General features: G+C 35.4%; 1 protein-coding gene and 2 pseudogenes across 1 annotated transcript; 1 reads left to right on the forward strand and 2 right to left on the reverse strand.

Annotated features, from left to right (window-relative positions):
- The first annotated feature begins 1,538 nt into the window (after positions 1-1,538).
- On the forward strand, positions 1,539-15,212 carry COMMD6 (COMM domain containing 6). The gene is given in 5 exon segments (XM_016149366.2): positions 1,539-1,616; positions 1,618-1,725; positions 1,816-1,827; positions 11,001-11,153; positions 13,883-15,212. Coding segments are annotated over 5 exon segments (402 nt in total). The 3' UTR covers positions 13,934-15,212.
- Positions 15,213-22,272: 7,060 nt separating this feature from the next.
- LOC107513088 lies at positions 22,273-23,410 on the reverse strand (annotated as a pseudogene).
- Positions 23,411-26,171: 2,761 nt separating this feature from the next.
- Positions 26,172-26,290, reverse strand: LOC118609839 (annotated as a pseudogene).
- Between the last annotated feature and the right edge of the window lie 698 nt (positions 26,291-26,988).

The following is a 26,988-nucleotide window of genomic DNA, read 5'->3' on the forward strand; positions in this document are numbered from 1 at the left end:
CCTTCCAGCACATCATGTTATCCTCCATGATCATAGTTTCCTAATTTGCTGGAAGAAATTAACACAAATTTTGTTGCTTAAAACAACACAAATTCACTATCCTATAGTCTGAAATTCAGAAGTCTGCAATGGGTCTCATTGGTCTAAAATCAAGGCTATACTCCTTCTCGATCTGTATGGGAAAATCCATTTTCTTTCCTTTTCCAGCTTCTACCTGCCTTCTTTGGTGCTTGTCCCCTTCTATCTTCAAAGCCAGCAATGGCTGGCTGAGTTTTTTTCACTTCAGATCACTGACACTTTCTGACTCTAACTCCTCTGTTGCCATCTTCCACATATAAGGACCTTTGTAATTACATTGGGCCCACCAGGGTAACGCAGGAATATGTCTTTAAGGTCCACTGATTAGCAAACAATTCCATCTGCAACCTTAAGCCTCCCTTGCACTGTAACACAGCATATTCATGGATTCTGGGGATTTGGAAGTTGACGTCTTTTGAGGGGTCATTATTCTGCTTACCATCACACTGATTATGGTATGGTATAGTATGGTACGGTATAGCATAGTGGATGCCCTATCTATTAATCAGACTTCCACAGGAAAAAAATAATTTGATTCATTCAGAGACTATGTACCCAAGTTAATCATTATTTTTAATCGGGTCCAATAATCTTGAGTCAGTGGCTATGTTTGGCATCGATTCCGAGTACTGCGTGCCAGGCACAGTTCTAGAGGCTTTACATGCATTAAGTAATGTATTTCTCCAGCAATCACATGAAGAACTGAGAATTTGAATTTGGCCCCTGTGTTAGATATCGATATTAAATTTCCTGCGTGTGAAAGATGTATTGTAATTTTTTTTTAGAAGAATGCCCCTTTTCTTAGGAAATACATGCTCAAGTACGTAGGGATAATGTGTCACCATAACTATGTATATAGCTGACGTTAAAATAGACATGTAAAAATGTTAAGTTGGTGAATTCAGATGAAGGGTATACATATGTTCATTTAACTATTTTTGCAACTTCTCCGAAAAAAATTCAAGTTTTCCAAAATGGAAAAGTTGGTAGGGAGAAAATCTCTGGATGCTCTGTAGAATGGACTTGAGAATGGACTTGAGCAGGAGGGAGGCGGGCACACCGGTTGGGAAGGATTTGCTGTAGTCAGGTTGACGGCTGGAGTGGCAGCAGGGATAAAGAAAAGTGTCCTCCCATTCCCAGTGACGAAAGCTGATCTATAATTCCCACAGGCATCCTCCTCGCAGCACGGACTTCTAAATGCTTGGAAGGCCGTGTGGTTTTCCAGTCGCGTTCAAATTTGCTTGGGAACAATTACTCCCGCAGCCACAAGTGTGCGCTCTCGCAGAGGGCGCTGTGGGCCCCAAATAGGAAGAGTCCACATCTACAGCGTAAGTAGGGGAGACGGCATCTTAAAGTTAATAGGTCCTTCCCGTCTCAGGGTATATCCTAAATATTCGTACCCTTTTACCTACAGTAATAAAGTAGTTGCTTTGTAGCTCCATCGAGCTTGTGAATAACTGATGAGTTACACAAAAATGCGTGTTCCTTGCTCCCCTACATCAGCTGCGTGCGCCAAGCCGCAGGGGCCGGAAAGAGGAAAACGGAAATGTTGATGGCCCTGGGAGCGTCTACCCGAGGCCGTGGTGCGATCCCTGGACGCTTGTCATGGAGGGGACCGGGGAGCTGCAGCTGGATGCTAAGGCCGAGGTAAGCTTTGGCCTCCAAGGAGCTGGGGCTAGCGGATTTCTGGAGCAGGAAAGATTATTTCCTAAATTGTGTTTTACTGTTCCGTTTCAGGTCACCAACCAGGTGAGTGAATGGCAGCCCCGCCCCGTCCTGAGCCGGCCTGCGCTGGTTAAGGGGCGGGCGGCTGGACCTGGACCGCCTTCCGCCTCGGGAAGCCGCGGGACGATGCCACCTTAAACCGTGCTCAGCTCTCCCAAGCCCAGGTCCTGTGCCCGTGAACCCGTGACTTTCGTCCCGTCATCCTGCATTATTTCTTCCACTTTACACCTGAAATGGAGCCACCGCCATTGTAGTTAACCTCCCCCACGCACTGCAGCTGATAGAGACCACGTAGTCTTCATTAGGCGCCATATAGTGGAGACTAGGTACACAGTATTTTAGAATGGTTATAGAGGGAAGAAATTATTAAAATTTACAAAGGTAGCACCGCAAACATTTTCTTAGTCTTTAAAAACCAGTTATTTTGAAGGTAGAGAGTATACCTCCTTAACTTTCCAATGAATATGTATTTATGCTGAGAATAAGGATTTAAATTTTTAAGCATATCTTAATCCTATTTCTTTGTTCTAAGTGTCCTTATCCTATTTGGGGTAAAAAAAAAACCTTTTTAGACAAATAATTTATAACACACTTCCCAGAAGAAGAGTACTAAAACTGTAGTATTCTAAGTGAGGAATCACCCAGGTCCATACAAAATACTATAACAAAGGGCTGAGATAAGAAATACTGAGAATACAGGGACTGAGAGATGCCCAATTACTGCTCTCTGTGATCTGTCTCCAACTGATTTTGCTGTTGTTTTTGAGTTTTACTGGGAGGTAGGGGGAACTCAGAGAGAGAGAGTAATCAACCCTCTAATCTGGCTTTCCTCAGAGTTATTTAGTGCACTTTGATTCAATCTTTCATAAATTATTTTATCCCATTCACTTACACTAAATTATATGTTTAAGACATTCTGAAACAATTATACTAGATTATAGGGTTTTAAAAATTGAACCTGTGGGGGAGGGTGGTGTTTAAAACAACACAAATTTATCTTACAGTTATGGTGGTCAGAAGTCAAAATTAGGTTTATAGGAAGGATAAAATCAAGGTGTCGTCAGGGTTGTGTTCCTTCCAGAGGCTCTAGGGGAGAATCTGTGTCCTTTTCTTCCAGCTTCTAGAGTCTGCTCACATTCTTTACTTGTGGGTTCTACTTCCATCTTGAAGACACATCATGCCGACCTCTACTTCTATTGTCACTTTCTGATGTCATCGTTACCTTTTCTGACTGACCCTCTTGCTTCCCTCCTATGAGGACTCTGATTACATTGGGTCTACCTAGATAATCCAGGATAATCTCACCTCAAGATCCTTAGTTTAGTCATACTTACAAAGTCTGTTTTGTCGTGTAAGGTAACATTGACAAATTTTGGGAATTGGAATGTGGACAGCTTTGGGGGGCAGTTATTCACAAGTTATATGATTGTTGACATAGAAAAAGCCAAAAGATAGTTAACAAACATTAGAATTAGTCTGAGAGTTTAAACAAGGTGATTTAATTGTTTTCCTATATTCAGACACAGAGTTGAGAAATATTTTTAAAAGACGTCATTTACAATGTTAAATTATGAAGTGCCTTGCCATGAAACTAACAAACGATGTTTAAAACCTTTACAAAGAAAGTTATAAAAAAAATGATAGACTTCCAGTTTCTATTCCACCTGCTTAGGAGCTTGGAAGTCATCATTTCATTCTAAAAAGTTAAAAGTTGAACAAAGTGAAAAGTCAGCAAGTCTTCTTGAATTGTCAGCGAGGTAAATCACAGGGCATACTGCTGCCCCTCAAACTGGAGAGACAGGTGAATACAGAGAATTACAAGAACAGACACCTCCAGGAAAACCAGTTCAGAGTAGGCTCTCACTCATTTGGGTCTCCTTACTTTCCTTGTTAAACTTAGTGCCCTTTCCAGCACTCTACCTGAACCTGTTGCAATCTAGTTAAACCATGTTTCTCCCCTTCTAGAAGCCTTTTGAGAGATTCCTGTCAACACTAGAAAAAAATCTTTTTACTTTGGCTTATAGATCCTTCAAGATGAATTTACTTTGGCCTTCCGGCCCAGAAATGGATTCCTCATTTCTTACCACTTTTCCCTTAACTCATGCAACTCCGTCTACACGGGCCTCATTGCTGTTCCCTGTGTACACTCCAAGCATGCCTCTCCCTTTGTCCAGAGTACTCTTCTCTAGATATCCATGGGGCTTTTTTCTTCACTTTCTTCAAGTCTCTTTCTACTCAAAAGCCAATTTTTCAAAGAGGTCTTCCCACGCTCAGTCTAAACAGCCTTCCTGGTCACACTGTCCCTTTACCCGGTGTTGCTGTTCCATTTTTTATAACACTTACTACAACTTCATTATGTGTTTATTTGTTTATTGTCTGTCTTCCTCACTAAAATGTAGGAACTTTGTTTTATTCTTTTTTTATATCCCCAGTTCCTAGAACATAGTATTACTTAGTAAATGCTCATTGACTAATGGTGCATAGAGACATAGTAACATCCAAAGCCATGTGGTTATAACATAGAGCTGAGATTCCAGCTCCGGTCTGTCTGACTTTAGAATCTGTACTTGTTAAATTTAACAAATCATGGTGCTGTATTACCCAGCTCTGGAGGTTTAAGATTATTACTTCACATTCTTATAATCATTGTTTCGAAGTAATTCATGATTCTCTTATATTGATACCTAATTAAAACTCTTTATAGATGAATGAACGTTATTCGTGCCACATTTTATTGCTTTCTTCCTTGCCGGTTTTATGGTATAAATCAAAAAAAAGATGTTCTATTGACACAATATCTTGTGCCATTTTTCCTCTTCCCACGTATAAGAAATAGTGACTTAAATTTTTGTGTAGTTTATGTGATGGTTCATAAAGATTTCACTATTTTTGTTCTATATATTCTTTTGGCTGTACCAGGGCATTTACAGTCTGGTGAATGTGGGGGAGGGAGACAATCCGCAGATGAATTCTACAAGCAGAATGTTCTGAGTGCTAAGGAATAAAAAATGACAGAACTTTGAGAGAAAGGTTGAGTAAACCAGGAAAGACTTCACAGAGCAGGTAGAATTTGAAAGGAGTTTTCAATTTTAAGTAGATGTTTGAGAGTTGTATGCCAAGAGGAATGAAAAAATGAACAACGCTGTAAAGGTTGACAGATAATTTTGAGAAGGGATGCAGTACAGTTTGAGTACAAGTGGGCAAGCCCTTGGGGACTGTGCTATGGTGTGACTTCAGTGCTGAGTGAGAGGCTGGCAACTAGCTCTTGAGGCTGTAGACTTAATAGGTTTTCACTTGTGATGTTAGATTTGGTTAATTTATAAGCAATGTTTATAGTCTATACTCTGGGCTGGAGCCCAGAAAGACTATAGGCAAGAAACTAATTAGGAAGCTGCAGTAAAATTTAAGGCAAGATTTTTAAAATAGGCTTTGAGTAGGTTTGTAGCAGTGGGATCGGGAAGACGGGAGTACATGTCAGTGGCATTGGCTGAAATGAAATCTCGAGTACTTAGCAGTTCATACATGTTTTGAGTGAGAGAGAAAAATCAAAGTTGACCAAAGTTGATAACTGAGTTACTAGGAAAATGAAAGTCATCAGCAGAAATGAAATGAGAATAAAAAGCATTTTTGAGGGAATATGATTTATGTTTGATGTTTCCAGGCAGTTGTACTATGAACTTACCAGCAGTTGATGTGCTTAATGGCAAAGGTTTTATTTTTCTGTATTATTTTTCCTGGATGTATTAACATTTCAGAGGTAACTGGTTACACTGAACAAATCCGAAATAATTTTTGGTTATTTGTATTCGCTGAAATTTCTACAAACTAATATAGTTCAGATTACATAGTTATGAGAATACATTTTCGATAAGCCGTATATCATATTAAACTTATCAACAAAGTTATTTTCACCTTGTTGTCTTTGCCCTGCTTTAGTTATCTATTGCTACATAACATTCTACCCCAAACTTGGTTACTTGAAACAACTGTGTAATTTTCTCTTGTAACTCTGTGCATTAACTGAGTTTAGCTAGGTGGCGTTTCTACTCCCTGTCATTTCAACTGGGGCTTCAGTCATCTAGGACCATAATTAGGCCGGAAATCAAGAGGTCTCACTCACATGGCTCAGTGATGACTTTGGGAGCTCAGCTAGATATGATAATTGGAGTGACTTGGTTTTCCTTCACATGACTGGTCACATCAGCATGGCTGGGTTCCAAGAGGGAGAGTCTCAATAGCCTATATTCCATGAAGAAGAAGGCAGACACTTCCAGTTCTCCTAAGGTTCAGAGGTTCCAGAAAGCTTCTCCTGCCATATTCTGTTGATCATAACAGTCACAGGTACAGTTGGGATTCACACAGAGGGAAAATAAGCCCCACTTCTTGATGTGAGGTTGGCATGTACACACAAGGAGTGGTGACACCAGGTGTTGGAAGCTGTCTTTGGAGACCATTTACCACATACCCCAGAAGTTCTAAACATATTGGTTCAACAAATACTTATTGGAACATTCACTTTGTGTCAGATATTATTCTATTAGACCCAGTAGTAAACTAGGTCAGTCATGCTCCTGCTCTCACGAAGGCTGCATTTCCTTGGGGAGACAGTTAATAAGTAAACATAATTTCAGGTAATGATAAGTGCTATTAAGAAAATTAAGTATGGATGAAGATACCATTAAACAAGGTGGGAAATGCTGATGACTTAGCAAATGTTTACTTGAGCTAGAGCCAATATGAATTCTCAAGCAGAAGTTTGCAAGTAACTCATGCCTTAATCAGTTTCCACATATACATTAGCACAGGGGATAGCACAGGACCGTCCAGTAGAACTTTCTGCAGTGATGGAGATGTTGGCGCTGCCCAGTGTGGTAGCACTAGCCACGTGTAACTTGAGCACTTGATACGTAGCTAGTGCAACTGAGGGACTGAATTTTTCTATTTATTTTAAATTAATTTAAATAGTCACATTTGGCTAATGGCTTTTGTATTGGACAGCTCAGGTCTAGCATGTACAAGCTGCTAAACATTCTTGTCCTGTCCCAGACCTATCTACTTTCTTGACCTACTAGAAATTAGTTTAATTTCAAATAGTAATCATGTTGCAGCTAGGTATAATGAAAAAATGCATGGAGTATAGAATCAGACAAATCTGGGTTTTCTAGTTTTGTATCCTTGGATGAGTTTTTTAATTAGTTTTTTCCTCATAGTATTTTTGAAAGAGATTAATGTATGCAGAACACTTAACATTCTTCTCTTTTGAAAACTTTGATTTAAAAAGGAGAAAACATGAAAGTGTATTTTGTGACTAGCTATAAAAATTGCATACAGCTAAAGACTAACAGTGGCATCACAGGAATAAGAAAATAGTTTTTAAGATGGAGTTGTACATGATTTTTTTTTCTAATTTTCTTATATTTTGAAAAATAAAAATTAGATTTAAACTGAAATGGTCTTTATCAATTTTTTCTTTATAGACAGTGTTCATAGTAATGTTTTTATATTACTAATAACTTCAGTTGCCAAATCTAATTTTTAATGTGACTGACTACAGCTAACTTTTTTGGTTTACCTTTTTATCTATATTTGCTTTCTGATTATTTTTATTTTTATTCATTTTACTTACGGATTTTTTTTCACTACTTTTTTCTCTGCATGTTTTCTTTTTAAATTATTTTCTTCGTTCTGTAAGAATTATAAGTAAGGCTTCATTACTTCATTCTTAATCTCCATGGTGATGTGTACATTTTTTTTTCTATCTTTTTAAAATCTCATGCCATTTCTATTTAAGGCTAAACCATATTTATTAAAAAGGTTTGTTTTTCATTTGCATTTAAATGTTCAATTTGGAATTCAGGAAATTCTCATCTCATAAACCGCATTCCAGCTTTTTCTTTGACACTTGAATACTAACTTTGCACAATCAGTGTCTGGATGTCAGCTCCCCCTGTTTCCTCAGCTGCCAGTTTCCACTGTTGTAATCGTCTGTGGATTCCAATATTGTGTTCCTTAACTGCTTTTCTGCTTGAAACATTCTAGATAATTCAGAGTTTTATTTCAGAATTCGAGAGTCAAATGAGCAATGTTTTGCTCTACCATTTTACTATGGACAGTCAGCATGGAGCTTCTTGCATCAAAGGGTTGTACAGGCTGAATAAGTTGAAGAAGTGTTCAGTTAAATTCTTGACTCTCACCAATACACTGATATAAAAACTGTATCTCCAGTCATGAACTCCTTTGAATTATTTTCTTGGATTTTTAGCTACTTATTGAATATTCCTATTTAGATATTCTGCCTCTCTTCCTGATGATACCATTGGACTTAAAATATATAAAGTCCTGTTTGATACATGATGTCAGAATTCTCCCAGTCACCTCAAATTTTTGAAGTCGTCTTTGCTACCTCCCATAACTATGTAGGCAATCATTAGTACCTAGTGATTCATTCTTTATAGGCTCAGTTTAATCCTACTTGTCACCACCTTCCTTAAGGCACTTAAAACCTCATACCTGGATTATTGTGCTTTGCTGCCACCAGATGAATATTTTTTAATCAGTACTTTTATGTCATTGTCTGTACTCAAAAACTTTCAGTGAGTCCCCATTGCCTACAGGAAAAGTTTAAATGACTTATATCTTTCCCTTAATAAGGTAGAGTGTATGAGAGTAGTTTGAAAACCTCTGAAAGCTCGTTCAATTTTTAAGTAATTATTGGCCTCTTAATCACTTTAGTCAGCTTTATTTTCATATATCCTTAGAGGAGCCTTCCACTTTAAGACAGATAAATGCTCTATCCCCTAACCAGATATTGAGTATTTTAATCTCTGGTTGGTTCAACTTAATATTAAATAAGAATTCTTCATTTAGGTGTGTATTTATAGAATATGTGAGATATATTTTCCTCAATTTCAGTTGTTTGTTCTTCAAAATGGAGTTTAAAGCTTTCCCTTCTGTAAATCTCCCTTGATCCCCCTAGCCAACAATGAATTTTTCCTTTCCATCAGAAATGTACTCACTGAATTTTATCCTCCCCTCACTATATGTGTAAGAATATATATACAAAAATATATAACCTATAGACAATTTAATAATTTCGCTTTCTGCCAATTTTATTGAGATATAACTCACATAACAGCTCTCTATGAATTAAAGGTATACCACATAGTGACAACATACATGTATTGTGAAATGATTATCACAATATAGTTAACCTCCATCTCACATTGTTACAAAAAAATGAATAATTTAAAAGTGAATCAAAACTCAAGAAATGGAGCATTACCAGCACCCCAGAAGCCCACCACATGCTCCTCCCCGATCAAACCTCTTTCCTTCCTAGAGATCCTAACTATCCTTTTGTGATCATCATATTCTTGCTTTTCTTTGTAGTCTTGTCATTTGTATATGCATCCCTAAACAATAGTATATTTCCTGTTTCTCAAGTTTAAGTTGAATGGACTAAAAACCTTTGACTTATTTCAACATTTTTGGTGTTAAGTATAGCTGGAGTTCATTGATTTTCATTGCTGTACAGCATTTTATGAATTGATTTTATTACTGATGAACTTGTCGGTTGTTTATAGTTTAGGGCTATTACAAATGTAGATACTATAAACATTCCTGTATGTGTATCCCTTGTACATATGCACAAGTTTTTCTAGGTTATATCCCTAGTAATTGAATCATTGGATCACAGGATATGCATAAAGTCAGTTTTACTGGGTAAAGCCAGTTACTCAAAAGATTGACCCAATTTAGACTTCCATCTACAGCATGTGACACATCCTTCCCAATTGTCAAATTTAAATGGTCAAACTTAAAATTTTGCCATTTTGTAAGTATGTACTGGTATTTCATTGTGGTTCAATTTTGTATTTCTCTTGCTTTCTGTTTACAGGTTTATTAGCCATTTGTAGTTCTTTTGTTATTTACCAACTATCTTTTCTCTATTTTTGTATGAGAAACTTTTACTTAAAAAAAAAAAAATATATATATATATATATATATATATATATATATATATATATATATATATATATATATATAAAATTCTTTTACTTAATTGTATGTTAGCCTTTCACCAGCACCAGCCTGGCCTTAATGTTGTAGCTGATTGATTCAAAGTCAATCCGTGACAGGAGGAAATTTTGGTCCTCACACTGATACTACCTCTTATAAAAAGAAATTTATCAACAAGCAATGCTTTTGCCCAATCAACATTAATTTGGTAGCAAAGGGTATCAGTCAATAGACAAGTGTTTCTTATGTGTCTGCTATGTACCATGTATCTGCGTGAGCTTTGGAGACAAGACACACAATTCCTCCACTCATGGCCTAATGTTTTAGAGTCAGTATTAAGAGCTACATTTATCCAATCCTGTTTTCTGCCATGGCGACGCTGAACAATCATAGACAGAAATTAGCTAAAAAGTGTTGAGTCAGCCAGTAGTTGATAAGCATGTAATCTTTGGAGTCAGACTTTGATTTCAGTTCTGATTTTTTTTTTTTCGAAATTTACATTTAAGCTATCTGAAATTCAGTTGTGTCAACTGCAAAATGGAAATAATAGCCTATGATGTTATGATGATTCAGTGAGGCATTTAATACATGGAAACTGCATAGCACATCACCTGGCAGGTGTCCATCATCAACAGTGATGAAATCTAAAACCACCTATCACCCAGTATTTATACTAGGATAGGGTTGCAGGTTGAGGACTGTTGGTGAGGAAAGAAATTGGAATGGTTCCATGTGTGCCTCAGTCAGACATGAAGATGTGTGTAATTCATCTCCCATTTTAAGACTTTCGGGTTGTGGAATGGGGGAAGGGAAGGCATGGAAATAGGATCATAGGGAAGTGAGGCAGGAGATGGGCCAGAGCATTTGGAGTTTTCTTAAGTGCAGGAGCAAAATGAAAGGACAACCAATACTGCCACATCTTCTACTTCCGTTACACATCTGGTGAAGGTTTTTGTTTTTGTTTCTTTCCTTATGACCGTGTTGTTTTCTAACTCTGTTTATATCCCCTTCTTTCTACATTTTTGTTTGATTATTGCTCCCCTAGTAATATTAAAATGAAGGTATTTTCTTTTATTATGATTGGCAAAAGTTGAATGTGAGAGCAGTAAAATTCAATAAATATCTGTGTTCAGAGCAATATTATTACTGATATATTGTTTTGTACTGTTTCATTATAGCTTCTAGATTTTCAGTGGAAACTGGGTATGGCTGTGAGCTCGAACAGTTGCAGATCACTTAAGTATCCTTATGTTGCAGTGATGCTGAAAGTGGCAGACCATTCGGGCCAAGTGAAGAACAAGTGTTTTGAAATGACAATTCCACAGTTTCAGGTTTGTGATTTAACTCATTCAGTTTAACTCATTGTTCTGTAATTGCTATTTAAAAAGATGTATAAAATACTTCTTAAGGGAGAATTTTAATTGTTTTCATTTGCAGTTTTTTGATGTGCTTTATATTTTTAGTACAAAAGATCTGAATTTGTTTTCTTAGGGAATTCGATCAAGTTGTTTTTAATATTGTCAATGTAATATGCTGAATTTGTATACTATCACATTTGATTGCTTTCACAGTACACTAGTATATTTCAGGAATTTTCATCTTTTGTGACAGGATATTTACTTTACATTGAACTGTTTTATTCTTAGGCTTAATATTTAAGAATAATAAGCTAAATGAATCTTATTTTGCATAGTGTTGACCCTGAATTTTCTGACTACAGAATATAGGTTGAACACTAATACTTGATGACTAACTAGTTCTATCAGTTAGGGATATGAGTAACTTAATAGTTTATATTTAGAGTCGTGTTATTCATATTATCCTTCTACCTCTTTTCTGTAAGGAAAGAAGAAATGGGGGGTAGGTGAGAAATTAGACTTTTGAAAAAATGTACATGCAGGGAAATATTTTGTCACTGACTAATTTAACTGGCTTTTGAGTTTGTTTTTGTTTTGATTTCTTTGGCGAGTGACTAGATAAGAATCTTCACAGCAATTATTACTCTAAGAAAAGCCTCTTACAGACCACTTTAGGATGCTTTTGACTTCTTTTACAAGCTACACTCTCCCACCTCCAGCTATACTGAAGTAGAATTGACAATCAAAATCATATATATTTAATGTGTACAAGATGATACCTTTTGTATATGTATACATTTTGAAATGATTACTGCACTCAAGCTAATTAACATATTCATCATCTCACATAATTACCTATTTTGTGTACCTGTGTGGTGAGAACAGTTGAGATCTGCTCTCCTAGCACATTTCAAATATATTAATAATAATAAATTATTATTAACTGTATTCATTATACTGTTAGGTCTCTAGAACTAACTCATTTTATAACTGAAAGTTTATACCTTTGACCATCATCTCCTTATTTCCCCACCCACAACCCCGGTGACCACTGTTTACTCCTGTTACTGTGAGTTCTACCTTCTTAGATTGCACATATCAGTGAGATCATACAGTATTCGTCTTCCTGTGTCTGGCTTATTTCACTTAGTGTAATGCCTTCCAGGTTCATGCATGTTGTCAAAATAGCAGAATTTCCTTCTTTTTAAGGTTAGATAGTATACTGTTGTATATGTGTGTATGTATATGTGTACACAACATGCTACACCACATTTTCTTTGTCTGTCACCAGACACTTAGGTTGTTTCCATACCTCTGCTATTGTAAATAATGCTTCAATGAACATGGGGGTGCAGCTATCTCTTTGAGATAGTGATTTTATTTTATTTTTTGGATATATACTGAAAAATGGGGTTGCTGGATCATATGGAAATTCTGTTTTACCAATTACATTTTAAGGATTTTTTTTTCCCCTTTCATTTCTTTAAAACAGGTATCGCTGCCTTAGAACAAAATATAATGGTCACAGATTCAACATTATTAATGTTAATTAGTCTTTTGGAAGGAAGTAGGACTTGGTTAAAAGGAAATAAATGTAGTATACTGTAATATGTGAGTAGTCTTCAGCTGAATATAAGGACCAGATAATTTCAAAAGAGAATATAGGTTTCAATACTTACTGTAATTTATAATCCTGGCATAATTATTTTCCTGTGCAGCATTCATGCTCTCTGATTCTCTCTTTAGAATTTTTTTTTTCCATTGGAAAAATTAGAATGGGGGACATCTCTTTTAAAGGTAGTTTTTACGTGGCTTAAAAGCTAACCAGACAAACAGAACCTGTTGGTCACATTACAGGACTGAGAGCTAAGGTACATTCTTTGAGCTTTTAATTTATATATTTCTTGTAGCTGAAATTTTGTCCATTAGTATATATTTTTAAAGAAATAGTGACATCCTGTTTCATTCCATAACAAATTTACATATAAATTAGAACAAAATACATATGCTTTTGAGTAGCAAAATTAAGAATTAAGACCAAAAAAGGAAGGAGAATACAAATTTGTTAATCTTTAGAGGGTATCCTAATTGCTAAGGTTAAGTTTCAAATTTGCCTTCTAGCTTCCTGGCAGGTAGAGGAGAAGGAAGGCAGAATCTGGTCTCTTCCTTATCTGAGATTTAAAAAAAGAAGATGACTTCTACAGGAGTGTCAGACCAGCTTAATTTTTAAGTGAAAGAGAAATAAGCTTCTACTATTCAAGCCATTGCCAACGTTGGATCTCTCCTATTGTAATTGAACTTGTATCTTAAACAGGATAGCTCCTATCACCCTGAAATGCAGTCTTTCACGGCCTTTAAAGTGATTTGAGGCCTAGGAACCGAGCTGTCATTTGTGTTTTTATCTTCAGTTTCTAGGACAGTGCTGGGCATTAAATCAATCTTTTTGTCGTGATCTCAAAAGAACTTCTGTATGTGCCTTTCGAAAAGTTTAGTCACAAGCTAATTATCCAACTCTGCAATAGTATTCTTGTTTGTAGCACCAGATTGCACCTGTTAGTTTCTTAGAATCATCTTCTTTAACAGTTGAGGATATAACATTAAAGTGCAGTCTTAATATGTTACATATTTCAACTGTTTTTGAAAGAGCTACTTGAATTACCTCTGAAAGCAAAATTAATATTATTTTCCCCCTTTCTCTCCAGAATTTCTACAGACAGTTCAAGGAAATTGCTGCAATTATTGAAACTGTGTGAAAACTGATTACGTGCTTGATAAATTGCTGTCATCGTTCTAAAATAATGGACCTCACTTTTTGTAACAGAGCCGAATAAGGATCAAATGATATTTATTGAATGAAAATTACACTTTTGTGTTTCAATTTTTTTTTTTAAATAATAAAGAAAACAGACAGACAAGAATTAGGTAGTGGAAATTGATGCACAATTTTGTGAATGGACTAAAAGACTGAATTGAACACTTTAAAGGGTGAAGTGAGTGGTATATGAATTACATCTCAATTAAAAAAACTCAGACAAACATTTACATGATTGAAAACATTGAAAAGGATAACATTACAAATTCTATTTTATAATATTCCTTTATTATAAAAGCAGTCAGTGAGAACAACGAGGCTGCTTTTCTCAAACATTTGAAAGCAGGTTAGGACTGACCATTGCTCCCTCATGTTAGCCAAGCATTCAGTAGTTTCTGTTAGTAATATTTATAGAAATTCAAATATATGCATAGAGATAGAAAGGTAAGTTTTATTCTGAGTTCTTTATGTAATTGAGTTAACTTCATAGTACAGGTTTCTGTGTTAGATGATCTTCATTGAATTTAGATTTATAAACTAGTTGTTAAAATATTTTATAAAGCCACAGCAATCAACATGTATAGCACTGTTTAGGAATAAACAAATAGATCACTGGGATAGAGTATGTGGCTTAGAAATAATAGGTCAAGACATTTGGAACAAGGATGGGAAAATGTCTTATTTAATAAAGGATGCTAACAGTCCCAACATATGCAAAGGAAAATTCCAGATGGATTAAGTAACAAAGGTAAAAATGAGGTTTTAGAGGATATTTATGTTAGCCAAGTCTTGGGAAGAGCAAGCTATAATATAAAACATAAATATATTTGAAAAATAAGAATTAGCAACTTTTATGTAGGAAAAAAAGGGCCATAAACAGACAAAAGATGAATGCTATCTGTCGATATGTAAGCGAATCCTTGATCTGGAAAGCAAATTGCTTTAAATATTTCAAGTAGGAAGAGATTTTATATAAGAAATTATCTAATTTCTTGTATAAAGAAATTAGTTCACTAAACTGTCAGAAAGACTGGAGGAAGAAGTCAGGAGAGATCATTGCTGGCTTTAGAAAATCCGGTAGTGCAAGAATTTCAGGGACAGCTACTGCCAGTCATCCCTCCACAACGCCAGACATCACCTGAAAGCCACTGCACGTGCCGTTTCTGCCATCTACCAACATGTGTAATGAAATAAAGGCTGCTTGCTTTCTTTTACCATGAGAGTGCCTTTCATTGGGTAGAAGTTAAACCAGGACCCCGTTGACACAAATCTGGTCAACTGAATTTCTAGTTTTTTAGCATGTATAGAGGGGAGATTTAGACGAGAAAGAATGGTTCTGAGTATTTTCACTCTGCTGGTAGAAATAACAGTTACTATTTAGGTCATTTTGCAAAATGATGACAAATTTTACAGTCTAGAAATATACCTTTTGGAATAAAGCCAGCAATATGAAAACATTTGGCAAAATTGGGTAAATGCTCATCTGTCCATTCCCTTAGGGAATACAAGAAGACTGCATTTCCCAGCCTCCCTTGCAGTTAGGTCAGGGTCACATGACTGGGTTGTAGCCAGTAGAATCTAGGCAAAGTGTCTTAAGCCACAGATGATCTTCCTCATAAATCATTCCTTGTCATTTTCCAAGGCCTCTACCAACCTTTGCTGCTGGAAATGAAGGACTTAAGATAGCAAAACCATAATAAGATGGATCCTCAAAGCACTGTTGGAGGCAAATTGCAAAAGAACAGCCTGACTTGCACTGGACAGTGGTGTTAGCTAGAAACAAACTTCCTGTGGTAAGCTGGTGAGATTTCTGGAATGTTTGTTACAACAGAAGTGAGCATAAACTTGAATAACAAAATACATGTATGAATTTTTATTGTAGCATTTCCAGCAGCAGAGTAAAGGGAACACAGCAAAGAATACCTGAGAATAAGGAAGTGGTTGAGTAAATCTGGCCTATCTAATGTATTGAATGTCATATAGCTTCCAAGATTTGCCTTGAGATATTATCAATACTGTACATATTCCTGTGGTTTATAAAATGGTATAAAATGCATTCATATACAGTTGAATGCTTAATGGAAAATTAAGAAAGGTATGGAGGGAAGCTTACCAGGTTGTAAGCACTGGTAGAGCTAGTATCTAGACGGAGAGGAAGAACAGTTAAACATTTTTTGGTTGTTGAAGTCTATTAGGTATTCTAAAAAATACATATTATGGTTTTGAAAATACATGATTAAAAAATACTTGTTTTTAAGTATGCTTTTTAAAGAAAAGTTCTTAGTTTTTAATGGTATAATATTTTCTTTTAATTTCACAAATGTGTAGTGTTCATGAAACAAAATTGTTTGTGAAGTGCCTCCTCAAACTAGGATAGACAAACCTGAAATACAGCAAATGTAGGCCTCACTGTGCTTTAGAAATGGCGACTCCTGTTGGGTATAACATTTTGGCTGCCACCAAGGCAAGAAACTTCATTTCTAGCTCTCACCACTGTTTCTTCTTCTGATACTCCACCTTGGAAATTTATGTCTTCTTCACACCACATGAGCAAGTCTCCTAGGTATGCCCACCTTTTTTGTCCTCTGCCAGAAAGCTCACTCCTGTGAGGAGCCCAGGTCCAAGGCCTCCTGCTGCCCTCCTGTGCACTCAGATCCCGCCTGCTTGAAGAGTTACCAGTTGGTCATTTGGGCTTACCAACTGCCACAGACGTACCCTATTACCCACCCTCTGGATCATAGCACGTCAATGATTCTAGGATTGTGAGAAGCCAAGGGCTCTTTCTATCCCTTCCTTATTCCAACCAGTGGGGTGCCAGTTTCCTTATATTCCCAGAAATCACAGTTGAAACCCTCTCGTCCCGAGTCTGGGTTAAAAACAAATGTACTTGCCTTCTCAGACTGTACATACAGTCACTCCATCTCCCTCCCACCTCAGTTTAACGCCATTCACTCTCCTTCCTTTCCCCATTTGCAGTGTTTAAGGTTATATACAGAGCGGTCTAAAGCAAGCCTCTGACCCAGACGCTGATTAGAATAAAATTGTATACCTATCTTGAATTTAAAAGGCTAATTGTTTTTCATAATATAGTTTCATACTATTTTCATTGCATTGTCTTTTTGCTTATAATTAATTTAATGAACTTTATTGGGCTGGCCTGGGAATTAATCACTGTTTGTAATAACATTTCTGTGGGAAAATCCGTTTCAAGTTTCAAACATTTGACTCACATATAAACTTTTGGAAAGCAACTCATTTTCAAGTTGGAAAAACTATTAATGAGCTTTTAGTTTCCAAAAGGAATAGATTGTGCCCGAGCTTATCAAGCAGAACACAAGTATTCTAATATATTCTGCTGCCGAGGCAGGATAACATCATCAGAGTTATGTGGGAAGAAGGCAAAACAGTCACTTCCAACATACTGGTGGCTGTTTTTAAAAGTGCTTAAGCAGAATTACTTTTTTAAACTGTGTAAAAAAAAAAAAAACCAAACCTGTGTATTTTAGATTTTAAAAAATTAACTATTTTTGAGAAGCTTTATAGTTATAGAAAAAAATGAGAAGATAGTATAAATAGTTCCCATATGCCCCACACTCAGTTTCCCTTATGTTAGTATGGCACATTTGTTACAATTGATAAACCCATATTGATACATTAGTTTGGTTTGTACCTAATATCCTTAAGCTTCTCTTATCTGTGACAGTTTCTAAGACTTTCCTTGCTTTCGTTGACCTTGACAGTTTTGAGGAGTACTGGTCAGGTATATTGTACAATGTGCCTCAGTTGGGATTTGTCTGATGTTTTTCTGGACTAGAGTGATGGGTATTTGGGAGGAAGGTCACAGAGATAAAGTGCTATTTTCTTCACATCCTATCAAGGGTGTATACCAGCAGCATGATTTATGACTTGATGTTGATCCGGGTAACCTTGCCCAAGTATTGTTTGTTTTCTCCACTGTAAAGTTGTTCTTTTTCCCCTTCTTTATTCTTTGGAAGGAATGCAGCCTATACTTGAGAAATGTGGAGTTATGCTCCCCTCCCCATGTTTTTGATGAAATACTCCATATTTTATTTGGAATTCTGTGAGACGTTTGTTTCTTCTCCATGATTATTAATTTGTTCATTTATTTATATCAGTATGAATTTAAGGAGATTTATTTTATACATGGGGTAATAACTGAATACTTTTTTGTTGCTCAATACTTTTTTATTTGGGCTAAATAAAATAGTTGATATGGTGGCTCTCCTCTGGAAGTCATCAAGGGCTTCAGACTCCTTCTATGTAGCTGACCAGCCTTCCTCACATGTGGCTTCCATTTTGTGAAAAACACGGCTGCTCCAATTTCTATCATCACGTCTACATACCAGCCAGCAGAAGGGAGAGAGGGAAAGGTAAGCAAAAACCATATAAACTCATGTTCCATGTAAACACACCTCACTCTACTCACATTCCATTGGCTAGAACCTATTCATGTGGCCGTACTGCAAAGGAGACTAGAAAATGTATGTAGCTGGGTAGCTGGATGCCCAGTTAACAGTTCTATTGCTATGCTACAGTACTGTAACCCAAATCATAACCAATTACAATTGCAATCAGTTGTTATAGATTTCTTGAATTACAATGCTTAGGGAATGCCTAAATTTTCATTAGTAATGCATTTATAAACTATTTCTTATATTGGAGTGCAAACTATTAATCCTCCAGTTAAGTGATTCATTTAAGAGTAGATTAGGAGATTGTGTTGGATGTCTTCAAGACCACCCTTAGTTTTGGTAAATCATTAGGAGAACTCCCAGGACTCAGCTTGTGGTCATATACGTGGCTTATTTATTACAGTGAAAGGATGTAAAGTGAAACTAGCAAAGAGAAAAGACACATGGGGCGAAGTCTGGGGTAAACCAGGCTTCTGAGATTCCAAGCTTCCTCTGCCAGTGGAGTCACACGAGATGTGCTTAATTTCTTAAGCAACAAGTGTGACAAATTGTGGGAAATATTGCCAGCCATTAGAGACTCAAAATCTAGGGTTTCATATTGCCAGCTAGGGAACCTCATTAGAGACTCAAAATCCAGGGTTTCATCAGTTGCCGATCATATAGGCACACCTTGCCGGGCACATACCCAAATTTCAGGCTTCGAGAAGGAATGTGAGTGTGTGTGTTTGGGGGGGGGGTAGGGGTTGCATAAATTATATTGTTTGTACAAATGCTTTAAACACAGTGAGCCGCTCATATCAGTTCATGGTGGGAAAGCTCCTGAAATCCAAGTTCCCAGATGCCAGCCAAAGGCCAACTTTGTAAGCAGGTCTTTTTAAATATAAGTAATCAGAACTGCTCTGTTAACTCTTTTCTACACAGGGATAATTAAACTTGTCTACAACTTCTGGAGGTAAACTGCTACATAGCTTCCTTTTTATTTTTAATGCCAGTTTATTTTTTTCATACTATGTATACATAATTTTTTTAACATTTTATTTTTTATAGCTCGTTATATATTACCTAAAGAAATAATCTACCTGCTTTTGTGCTAGTTCATGACTATAACGTTTCATTAATTCTCATGGAATGAATGATCCTCGAATAAAATTACCCTATGTCCTGTTATATCGAGCAAGATATCACCAATTAATTTTAGAATTTAAGAATTGAACATTTTAAAATTTGAATAAGAAATTTCTGGATGCCATCACTTAATTGGAATTTTATTATTCACATGCCATTCTCCAAAGGGTGTGCTAATTTTACCAGGCCTGTATTTGATAAGGGAAATATCCAAGCAGCTGATTTAAACACCATTTAGAGCACACAGAAATACTAAGTGTAATGGATTGCATAGCTTGATTAACTTGATCTTGATTTATGTTCTTCTGAATTACAAGTGCCCTAGGAGAAAGTAGCTATTAATCTTTAGCCAGTTATTATTTCAGCATATGAAGAACATTTGTTAAGGAGAACCGCTTACATGTCTGATTATGTTTCACATTTCTGTATCAAGGGAAAGGACAAAGGAATATTTAAGATGTGCTGTTTAAGAACTGTTATTATCAAGAACATAACTGCAGGATGTGAGGAGATTTCAGCTGCTAGGCCTTGATGACTTAGTTTGGCGGATGATGAAGAAGATGTTTTTCCTTCCTTGCTAAAAATGCCACCCATAGCGTAGGGGGAACCCTTGCTTTCTAGTATAGGCATTTGACCATTCATCAATCAGATACTTGGTGTCTATTCTGTATCAAGCAAGCATATACTAAGAGTTAAGGATACTGAGATGAATGAAACTGATCGTGCCCTTGAGGGAGAAGATTTTGAGATAATGTTTTTCAAACGATAGGGTGAGTACAAATCATTTGGGAAGCTTTTTTCTATCCATCCACAACCACTTAGTGGTCAGGCGTGTAGGTGAAAGATTAGCCATTTATTAATTATTGGAGTTGGGTGGTGTGTATATTTGGGTTCATGATGTCATTGTAGTTTTTTATTTGTGTAAAAATTTCCGTAACAAAAAAATTTTTTTTTTAAATCCTGGGAATTAACCATGTTTTATAAAAAATCAAAAGACTAGCAGTTTTAGTTTACAAATATATTTGTTCTTACTTCAAGATGAGAGACCAAGATACATTACTGAGCAAATTTTATCATGCAGCTGGCCTAAATCATCCACACTACCATAATTAAAGTACATTTTGAGCCAGATGATGTGCTTTTTATATTTTAATTAGTGATACATGAATTGGTAAACAGCTCGTTCTATAATTATACTGGCAGTAAAAGATGCTTGTTTGACTTTAACGAATTTCTGAAAGTAGTTTTACACTCAAATCATTTGGAAATACTACTTTGACTAAAACATCTAAAATATTTTTAAAGACGTTGACAAAGATAGAACAGAGAGATATATCAAGATAAACAGAGTAGTCTCTCTCTCTCTCTCTCTCTCTATATATATATATATATAACCTCTCAAGTTGTGATGTATATATGAAGTCAGGAATTATGCTTCACCATGTGTGAAACATGAATAAAGTTGCAAAATATTGAAATCAAGCAGTCATCTTTTTAATAAGCCATATTATAAATTATGATCTCATTATTAAAACTTTAAACATTATAACAATATTAAATGAATAAATAAATAGTGGTTTTCTTTCGCCTCAGTTTAAGAGATCGTACATTTAGTTGTTGAACAGAAATATTCTCTTGGCCTCCACAATGTTTTTATTTTTAAGTTGAGAGTTCTTCACAAAATTGGAAGATCCCAAAACACTATGCTTACATTCTCCAGTGCTAATAACTGGCTAGTAACTGGGTAGTAACTGTTCCTTTTAAGATGGAGTTTGAATTCTATTCATGCATGAGTGCATGCATGAAATCCTATACATCTTGAATGTTAATATCAGTTTGCGTATGGTCTTTATATTTGAATATCTGTTTGCATGGATATAAAACATTTAGGTCACATTTTCTTGCTTTGAGTGTGTTAAATATATCACTCTATTTTCTTTAACCTTAAAGGAGTTCATGTAGAAAGAGCTGATGACAATTTGGTACCATTTCCCTTGCAAATGATTTTTTTTTTTTTTGGTCTAGATACAAAAATGAATATTTAAAACTTTTCTTTAAAATTTATTCGTTTTACCAGAATAAGCCTTGGTGTTGATCATTTTGGATCAGTTTTTCCAGGTACATTGTGTGCTTTTCAATACGTATTATTATTATTTTTTTTACTTCAGGAAAATTTTTTTAGATTATAGACCTTTAATATTGGTTCTGTTCCATTGAGTTGGTTCTCTTCTTTGGGTACTCCTAGTATACATATGTAGAAACTTCTTTGACTATGTTCTATTTCTGTCAATTTCAGATCCTTTTCACCTCTTCATTCTTTCTAAATTTTAACATTTTCCTTTTAATCTCCTATTTCTTTTAAGACACCATTTGTTGTTTTTATTTGTTTTTATGTTCCTTCTAGTTTATGCTTTCTTAAAATTAAAAAAAAAATTACATTCAGAGTTCTCTCATTTTTTTCCCCACGTTGACTTTTTTGTTTTACTATTAAATAAAGCACACTTAAATATGAGGGATACTCCAAGGCCCAACTAGGTAACAGTGAAGTTACAACCATCATAATGGATGCTTCATATGCATATTAAGTCAAAAGAGCAGACACTTAAAGGAACTTAAAACTCTCTAAACTAGTTATCTAGAGATAGAGAAAGAGCAGAAGACAGAGGGAAAGTCATACAGCATTGCCTGATCCCCTCTACCTCATGCTCAAAACCACTGAAAATTGTGCTACTCCTAAGAATTCGAGGTATGTTCTTGTTTGTTCAAGTGAACCTTTCTCCCCATGTTAATGATTAGACCAAAAGCAATAGCTACAGAAAAGCTATCACATTGATAAAAATAAAACATTATCAGAACATCAAAAAGGAAGTGACATAGAAAACCTTGTTTTTTCAAAATTCAGATGCTTTCATATTATAGTTGTACAGCAGTGGAGTGAGCTCCACTTCCCAAAGGCTTAATCTCAAAACTTTCTGTTGGTATTTGCACCAAACAAACTCACCATCTCCTGGCATCATTCCTAAACTATGAGATCCAGCTGGCTTTTTAGGGTACTGGAAACCTTTATTTTGTGATCTCCATCATGGATTTCAACACTGCCAGCTATTTATTCAGACAGGTAGGCTTCCTGATCAGTTTAGACATCACCATCTTTTCTTTTTGATGGCGATTTTGTATGTAGGGATCATTTTTTGCACTTTGGCTTTTACCAGAAAGAGATCTTGATTCCTGCAAAGAACAGTAACTAGGGGCTAGAGCAACTAGTACAAATCCCGGAGGACCAGAGCTTCTGGCATTCAGTGCCTGGTTTTATTTTTTACCACCTTGCTTGAGTGTCTGTTTTGCTTCACTTAGGTCTCTCATGAGGTCAATTCTGGCTCAAAGGATTTTTGAACTTGCTTGCTTCATCCAGTTAAACATCTAAATAAATTTCCTTCTGCTATATAACCTGCATTTCTTTCTTTTCACCATATTCTACAGTGCTCAATCTTTTTGTTTGCACAAAATAACTTTTCTTATGTTTTACATTGCCTTTGCCTTTGCTTCTATTTCTTCTGCATTCTCACTGGCTTCTTGTTCAACGAAAGCTGTCATGAGCTTTATCTGCTATTGCATGTCCACACTGGTGAGGACCATGAATCTAGCTGAGAGAATAATGAATTTAAGTTGATGTTTGAAGGGACAAATGAAAGAAGTGGCAGAGAGAAGTGCAGCGAAGGACTCGGCTTCCTTGCTTTATAATCCCAGATTCTGGTTTTGCAATTTTTGAGTTTTTCTAATTCTGATTTATGCTATTCTTTCATGACTTGTATACTTTTCTTAATTTCTATTAGCTTATTTTGAAATGTTATATTTTACAGTTTCGCAATTTGTTGGTATAGCTTTCTGCAGTATTTTCATCATAGTTTGAGGAGATTTTATTCTTCCTTAATTTTGCATCACATGTATCTACAATTCTTTTCTATTGCTTATTCTGAAAATAATTTTCCAACATTCTTATAATGGGGGACATCCAATAAGTTAGATTTCCTAACTTCTCTAGTCCAGGAATCCTTCTGTTGTTTTTGCAAAATAACAAGAAAAAGAAATGGTCATTTTCAGAGGTATGCCTCTCACTGCCTTTTTCTTTTTTTCTTCTTTTTTTAGGGAAAGCAATGGATCACTTAACAAGGGAGAAAACAAGGAATTTCACCATGGGTAGCTGAGAGAGGAGTCGAATTTTAATTAAAGGTATGTATTGAGTTTAATAATCCAAAACAGAGATTAATAATTATTTTCTAGAGTTATAGCCATGACCATAAAAATATTACCCAATCTAAATAACTTATTCCATACATATTAGAGCAAAGGGATGAGAACATTGAGTAACTGTGTAAACCAGAGGCAGTCCCACTGCTTCTTGGAGTGTTTTAAGCACCTCAGTCATCATTTTTTGTTTCTTCCCTTCCCATTTGCTTAAAAAAAATTTCCTAGGCCACCTTCTTAATTCGATAATTCTTTATTTGCTTGAGAGCTGTAAAAAGACACAGTTTATATTCCAGATTGACAAATGCTAGCTCCTCTCTAAATTCTGCTTACGAATTGGCCAGTTCTTTTCTAAATCCATCTCTTTCTTGAAGTTCCTTAAATTTCAGCTGGTATAAACTAGCTAATATTCTCACATTTCTGCTTGGAAATCTCTTTGCTCGAATTCAAAAGTCCATCAAGTAACTGGGTGGATTATATTTCAAGTTTCTGCAGGCGATACTTTGACCATTACATAACATGGGTCACTATTTTTTGTTTCTATAGTAGTTTCCTCACCATTTTTTCTAGTCTCCTGCACTAGATTTTTTGCTGTTTTTTTTCAGCCTCCACTAACAGTTTTTTTTTCCCCTATCTGTCACATCATCCTGGAATCAATGTCACATATGTTAGAGTTTTGTTATGGCACTATCTCACTTACATAAATCACATAATATTGCTTGTCACTTGTCTGCATCCCTCACTGGACAAGCTCCATGAAAGTGGCAAGTCTATTTACAGTGCCTGGACCACAGCAGGTATTCAATATATATTGCTTAATAATTAAATGAAATAGTTCTTAATTCCTAAAGACACTTAAAAGGTATTATTGTTAAGTTTCATTTATCATTGTTTATCAAACCTCTATTACCCTAGTAATTATTACTCTAGTCCAGCTAGTTTCTTAACTATTCTCTTCAGTATAGTACTTATTGTGTACACCATAAAAACAGTGTCTCTTTTTTGAATCAAAATTCTCCTACCTACAAAGTGTGACTTTAAAAATGATTCTTAATATCTGTATGACTCGGTTTTCTCATCTGTAAAATGAAGATAATAGTAGTACTTATTTCATATGTTGTTATGAGGATCCTTGGTAAACACAGTAAGTCGTCAACAAATGGTGGCTATTATTATTTCAGTTTTAGATCCATGTATTTAATAAAACTTGTAATAATGGCTGCTTCAGGGAAGAAAATGGGTAGATGGGGAAAGGAGTGGAAGGGAGACTTACATTTTGCTATATTTATATTTTTGTAATGTTTGAGTTTTAAACCATATATATTACCTGTTTAAAGCACTTACTCATTTTAAAAATGCTACATGTACACATTTTTAAAATTTTATATGTTAGCTTAAATGATGCATTTTAAAATCAGCAAAAAAAAAAACAACTTAAAATAGTTCATCTATGACAGACAAAATCGATTCACTTTAAAGCTTGTTACAGCCTATTAGAAATAGTACTAAAAAAGAATCATTTTTTACAGAGGGACTATTTTATTGCAGCATTAATACTGCTTTTAGTTGTAAGTAATTTTATTGGGTTAGAGAGAAACTGGTCTATAATATCAGTATAAATCCACATAATTCTGAAGAGTATAACTGTGAAGTTTTACTCAATGGTACAGGAGTGTACAGTGGGGGAAGTGTTTAATCTCTTCACACTAATAGCTTCATTCAAATATTCAATACTTCACAGCCTGTGGTTTATTTCATATGCTTGGCTGATGTCTGACCTAAAAGCATGCTTTAAATAAATATTCATTTTAACCCTTTCACTCTCAAATAGGTTTTATGACAACAGATCTTTTCAGAACACTAGAGGCATTTCTGAATTATTCAGTAAGACAAAAATGAGTATTGTAAAATTATCCCAGCTTTATGGTAGAAGAAAAATCTTTGGAAATCTGTAACTTCTGAAACTAAGTGATTCTGTTTTTTGTCATTCAAGAGAACTCTAAATTCATTCATTCCCCAGACACTTATTATCACCCTCTGTGCCAAGTACTGTGCCTTGATTAGCGATCAGTTGCTATGTATTCCACTCATTTTCTATAACATGACTATCATTATCCACTTACTTTGTGCCTTGATTTCCTAATTTTAAAAAAATGAAAAAATGTCACTTCTATAATTCTTGCTATTTTTTCACCTGTCAGGAGCATTCACTTATGTTTGAGGTGTGGCCTGAATTAAATAAATAATTACCTAAACTATTGTCTAAACATCTTTTTTTTTTTTTTTTTTTTGGGTGAGGCAACCTGTGGATGACCTCACAGATTGCAAGGACCTTGTCAGCTTACAATTCCTTATTTTTTATCTTTTTATCTTTTACACCTACAGCACCTGGTCTTCCTAGGTGGTCTCCCATCCAAATACTAACCAGGCCTGACCTTGTTTAGCTTCTGAGATCAGATGGGATCAGGCTTGTTCAGGGTGGTATGGCCGTAGACTGTCTAGACATCTTTAACATTATCAAAGGACAAGGTGTAATATCTTAAAATAGTCCATGGGTTTTTGAAAAAAAATCTATATTCTCTCTTTTTTGATGTCTAAAAAAGATAATGATGAATTGGAAAACATATGAAATGTATGTTGGACAAAATGTTACTATCCCTAATTCAGGGAGATTCTATAATTTAACCTTCATTAAAAAAATAGGCAAAAGATATGAACACTAAATACTTCAAGAAGAAATATAGATGATCAATAGATATTAAAATATTATTTGCTATTCCTTCCTATTATTTTCTCATTCTTTATTTTCCTGAGTCTCATACTTATGTTTATTACCTCTTTCTATATTCATTTGGGTTTCATCGTGACATTTTTTTCCTTTTTTTTGTATTAAGTTCATTGAGGTAACACTGGTTAATATAATTATATAATTTTCAGGTGTGCATTATAATTTGACATCTATATATTCTATTGTGTAATTACCACTCACAGTCCAGTTTCCTTCAGCTACCACATATTTGACCCCCTTTACCCCGTCTACCTCTCCCCTCCTCCCCCACTCCCTACCCTCTGGTAACTACTAGCCCATTTTCCATGTTCCTGAGTCTCTGTTTGCTGTTCATTTGTTGCTTTTAGGTTTATATTCCACATGTAAGTGATATCATGTGATTTTCTACTTTTTCAGTCTGGCTTA

Source organism: Rousettus aegyptiacus, unplaced genomic scaffold (assembly GCF_014176215.1).
Source record: "Rousettus aegyptiacus isolate mRouAeg1 unplaced genomic scaffold, mRouAeg1.p scaffold_m13_p_11, whole genome shotgun sequence".
NCBI lineage: Eukaryota > Metazoa > Chordata > Mammalia > Chiroptera > Pteropodidae > Rousettus > Rousettus aegyptiacus.